Source organism: Phaethon lepturus, unplaced genomic scaffold (assembly GCF_000687285.1).
Source record: "Phaethon lepturus isolate BGI_N335 unplaced genomic scaffold, ASM68728v1 scaffold18688, whole genome shotgun sequence".
Taxonomy (NCBI): Eukaryota; Metazoa; Chordata; class Aves; order Phaethontiformes; family Phaethontidae; genus Phaethon; species Phaethon lepturus.
The window spans coordinates 10,868-16,022 of record NW_010558516.1 but is presented as its reverse complement, the minus strand read 5'-3'; the positions used below and the strand labels follow the sequence as shown (position 1 = coordinate 16,022).

The window sequence follows — 5,155 nt, the reverse complement described above, 5'->3', positions numbered from 1 at the left end:
TTGTTATGTTGACTCCCCTGTGGATGAACTGGTTGACCTCTTGATTACCATTTAAAGAGAGATTATAAATGTTGTTCTAACTCTTTAGAGAGGTAAAAAAAAATGTTCCTTTCATAAAATTTTGGCTATTCAACATCTGAAGGGACGGACGGTGGAGTATGCTTGCCCTGCACATGCATCCCTCCTCTTCTGAGCACTGCCTAGATTGCTTCTTGTTCATGTTGAATGGTGGCTGTATAAATAGATAGAGAATAACTGTAAATTTGGGTATTTGTTAGGGACAGATAGAGAAGATTTTTTTTTCCCGTCTTTTTATTTGATGTTGGCATTTACTAGAAGATACTGCTTGTCCGATCCATATTGCATGGCATGATACAAATTACTTGGGATACGCAGCAATTAGCACTTGGTTTCAGTGCTAGCGCTGTTCTCTCTAGAAAGCCTGACAGATGGTAGGAGTGAAAGCTTTCCCATCACTTCCCCCAGTATGTTTTGCTGCCAAGTAATTATTACTTTACTGATTTCTCCCGCGCCTTTTTCCCGTGGCAGTTACACATTTTATAACTCGCTAAACACCCGTGACTAGTCTTACTGCGATGTGGTATGGCCACATGAGTAGGAATAAGACTACTCTACTCTTCCTTGGAAGAAAAGCAAAGCAATAACTGTTTTAAAGTTCTCACAAGCTGGCATATATCTGGAGAGATAGATTTGCCTGTTTCCCATTTAGGAATCTCTTTTTTTAAAAGAAGGAACTAGATGGAAATTATCACTGGATAATTTTTTTGCTTGAAAATCAGAACCACTGCTGTTTTTTATTTTAAGCCAAAGTAGTAATTATTTTGTACTTTTATATTAAAAATATATTTTTAATAAATCCTCAGATACAAGCAGCAAAAGGTGCTTTCTCTGCATTGGATTCCCAAGTAATTAGCTATGCCTTGGTCTTCCTTGTTTAGAAAAAGTCTTTTCCTTCCTGAAGTGTTGTATTTAATAATGTGTTATACATTTATTGCTTCCAAAGGATCTGGAAGACTACTTTTCTCTGTGTAGACTTATTTATGAAAGTAGGTTATTTGCTGCTTGCTTTCAGACACACACCTATGACAGTGAGGCAGGCTACTGTGTATTTCCTCTTTAAGCAAAAACTTCCATTTGGTCTGTTGTCTTAAGAGGTTTGTCCAAGAAATATTGCAGCAGTTGTCCTGGGCTGCTTCAGTTATTCTAGCTATGTCTAGAAGTGGAATTCTTTGGAATACATTTCTTCTACGGAGCAGCTTTGGGCCGTCACAAACTGAGACAGGTTTCAAGTCTAATGGAACAAAACTTGACCTCCCTATCATGGCTAACACTGTGGAACAGAAGCCTGGGATTTTGAAATCGGACAGGAGTGAACATGACAACACAGCAGAGCTGTATCTGACCGAGCTTGCGCTGAACACAGGTGCCCACACCCAACCTCCGTCTCGGGTTATCCTGATGTCCTTATGAACTGTAGGATGCGTCTACAGAGTTGGGGTGCCAGAGTGTGTTTGCTACTGAAGCAGCCTCAGGAAGCGAATGGCACTGATTTCTCATGTCACACCACCGCAGCGGAAAGTGTTGACAGGGTTACCCGTGGTGTGTTTGTATTCTGAAAAATAACCATTAAAAAAACCTGCTAGGCTGTTTTTTTTTTCAGCAGCATTCTTGCAGGGGTGTTCTTGGTTCACAAGCAGAAAACAGCTTTCTACTTGCCTTTTTCACAAATCCTTCTGGCATACAGGTGCCAAACTGGATTTTCTCTAGCTCTGCCATTACGTTATGCTTCAAGTATATTCTGTTACTGATATGAGCCTGCTGATGGTGAGATGCCTGACTCCAGTCCCACGGGTGTTCATTCGTGGAGCACTGGAAGGATTATGTTAGTAAAGGCATTAATGAAGCAGCATTCCAAAGCATGAAATCTTAGTCATAGGCACAAAGTGTATTTTCTCATCCTTTACTGGAATAGTAGTCTTGCCTTGGGCAAAAAAAGGCTCTTTAAAACTTCCTTCAGTAAAGGAAGAAAACCTGACTCAAGTAGTCACACTAGAGCAAATGATTGAAAGGGTGCTGCCAGACTTAAAAATTATGCTTCTGTCTGTAAATTGTGTATTGAAAAGTCATGTTATTTTGAATGGAAGTCCAGAAAATATATTTTCCAAGCTTATTTTGTAAAATTACTTGCTGTCTGGGATAAGTAGCTGAATTTATTTTGAGGATTTTTACAAAATGACAGAGAAGTGTGGGGTTTCTTGTTTTAAGAAATACAGAATTGGAAGCTAGTAGGACAACCGTATTTTTAACTTTTTCAAGCTGGTAGGTTCTGAGCTAATGGCACTGTTATTACAGCTGCTTTTCTGACTATTTTCTGCACTTTAAGCCATGATACTGAGTATGTCTCATTTTTCCAGCTGTGGAAATGGTCATGAAAGTTACACCTTGGCCCAGTCCCATAACTGTGTGCCAGAGGCTGTAACGATACCCAAACACATGGATCTAAACATTAAGAGTGCACTTAGAATTTGTTTTTTATCCCTTATTTATACTAATGGTATTATGCATTTACCTCAAGCATTTTAAACATTGGTTATTGTATATCACTTATTTAGATATAAAATACTTTAATGAAATAAAATATATTCAATTGTTGCTGATTATTTGTTATCTAGAGGCCTAAAATATGCTTATTTTCTCTATATCCCTCATCTCTTCGGCTTTCTTGTGCTAATCTGAACTGTATATTTCTGAGGATCTCTTAAATATATTCAGTTACTCATTTCAGTCGTAATATGAAGATAAAATTTCCTGTTCACGCAGGCAAGTATAAAGAATATAACGTGGTTGACATGTTTTTCCTCTTGTCAGCACTACTTAAATCTTGGGACTAAGCATGTCGTATTGTTACTGTCTCCGAGTGCTTAAATAGGAAAGTAGGTTATCTTTCGGCCTAGAAAACACGAAGAGGCAAGGGACCAAAGGAGGTGTAAACAGGAGCCAATACGCAGAAGCGTTCACAGTGTTCATCAGGTGAGCCAGTGACCCACTCTCCCACAGTTTGTTTTTCACCAGCCAGCTGCGGTGCCACCTTCCTCCGCTCTCGTGGGCACCGGTCGGAAGCGCCGCAGCTCCCTGTGGCTGGTGCGTGGTCCTCGCGTCAGGTAGAAATGGAGCAGCCGGTGCAGCGTCATTGAGTGCCGGGGGTCCGGCGAGTGGGCTGGCCAGGGAGTAGAGCCGGCTGAGATGTGGTGCTCCGCATTCCCGGGGGTTAGGGAGGAAAACCAGTGTCATGTTACAGAAAACGCACAGTGAGAGCAAGTAAAGTTGTGTTAATACAAGTACTAATTGAAACATGATCTGTGATAATGTCCAAAGCCATCTTGGCTCACGGGTATGTATTGGGCTAAGTTTGGGGGGAGTGGGAGGGAGCAGTTACTTGACTCTACTTTTCTAGGGCTTTGCTTTTATAGCATGTAACAGAAACCCCACTTCTTCTCTAAGGCAATGTGGAAGACCTTGAAACCAAGAGGAGTGCCATTTCTTTACAGGAGGAGTAAGTCGGAGGAGCTGGGCAAAGAGTCACTGCCTGTCTTCCACTGTTTTGCTGCTTGTGTTTTTTTTTTTTTCTTCTTTTTTTTCTTTTCCAAAATAATGGAGGGTGGGAGGAAGCTTCTGAGCGAAGCCACCTGCAGTGTGAAGCATACATAGGCAGCCTTGAGGGAAAAATGAGGCAGACCACACTACCATACCCTGCAGTGTGGATTTGATACTCCAATGAATAAGTAACCCAGGATCGTGTTCTTATCTTGCATTTTTTTTTTCTTCAGCATCCGGTTATTAATTTTGGCTGTCATCAAACATCGCCTGGGCCTCTGCTAAAACACCATCTGGATCAGCTAGTTCAATCTAAATAAGAAGAATACAAATCAGTTATGCAGTGTGATTGACGAAGCTTAAGGTTTGCTAGATACTGATTACATGAGCATTAACGGAGAATCTCCCGTGTATCAGGACTTTATATTGTGGCCTTTCAATTATTGTTTTTGAAACACTGCCACACTTTTCCTCTTTTTACCAGCATGTTGAATATCACCTCATCGCCTTGAAATAGCTCTATGTGGAGTGGACTGATTCTCCTTTAACAAAACGCATTCTTGGACAAAACGGGCTTTGATTTGTAGCCTGTTGGGTCTCGCCTATCATTTTAAAAGCTGAATAATGCAGTCAGCTAAGCGAGCATCGAAGCTCACCTGAAAGCACGAGTCTGTGGAGTTGTGTAACCTGCGTGCAACTGGATGCAGATTCTTGAGAGGGAAGCGCCAAAGCCCTGCCACTCTGACCTGCTTTATCTCCTGATGCTTTCTGGGGGATTCATGGCAGTGTGGTGTTCTCCCAGGTGGAAGACATCCAGTCTTCCATTTATTTTCTTACGCTTTCTGAAGTCTTGGCTTCAATAATTATAATGGCAAATACCCCAAGCACGCTGTGTTGCGTCTTTCTCCATCTCTGCAGTTATGTTCAGATTTTGCCTTGATGCAACCCCATCATCTGCGTACTGGATTCCTTCAAAGCTTGTGACAATTGCTCTCTAGTTTTCAGCCATTTTCTGTCCTGTGCAGCCCCACTGTTTGTTCCTTTTGCCTGCTAGTGAAGGCGCGCAATGAGGCTTCTCCCACGCTGAAGCTCAGATCTTCACCGTTAGCCTCTTGCCAGGTGAAAGCTGACTCTTTAGTCCGTCTCTGGTTTGGCAGTTTCTAATACCCTACATCTAGAGTCTCTTCTAACAGCTGCTTGCAACAGTAATTTGACAACAGGTTTATGAAAATCTCAAGTCAATTTTTCTCCTTTTATCTGTTACTTCCTTCACATTCTGAGATCCGAACATCTCTTCTGATGGAAAGCACAATAACTGCAGTGAAAGTTGATGCTCTCTTTTTGCTCATAGAGCAGAAGAAAATGGGGTCATATCTTGGTCTTAAAGGAGTTAAACAGCCAGACTTGAATGTCTTGCCATAATGAAATGGCAATTCATCCCAAGGCTGCAGGGATGGCTTGTTGGAAGAGGCTGTTCTTGGGTGACCTTTGACAAACCTTGTAAAGTAAATATTTTTAGCTACAGAAGTAGTGCTCCTTT

The 5,155-nt window shown here is 41.5% G+C and overlaps 1 protein-coding gene across 1 annotated transcript in view; it reads right to left on the bottom strand.

Moving 5' to 3' along the window:
* Nucleotides 1-3,858: 3,858 nt before the first annotated feature.
* Nucleotides 3,859-5,155, bottom strand: part of MORN3 (MORN repeat containing 3) — an 8,607-nt gene continuing 7,310 nt past the window's right edge. The window contains exon 5 of the mRNA XM_010293094.1: nt 3,859-3,927. Coding sequence (XP_010291396.1) covers nt 3,859-3,927 — 69 coding nt within the window. The remainder of the gene's footprint in view (nt 3,928-5,155) is intronic.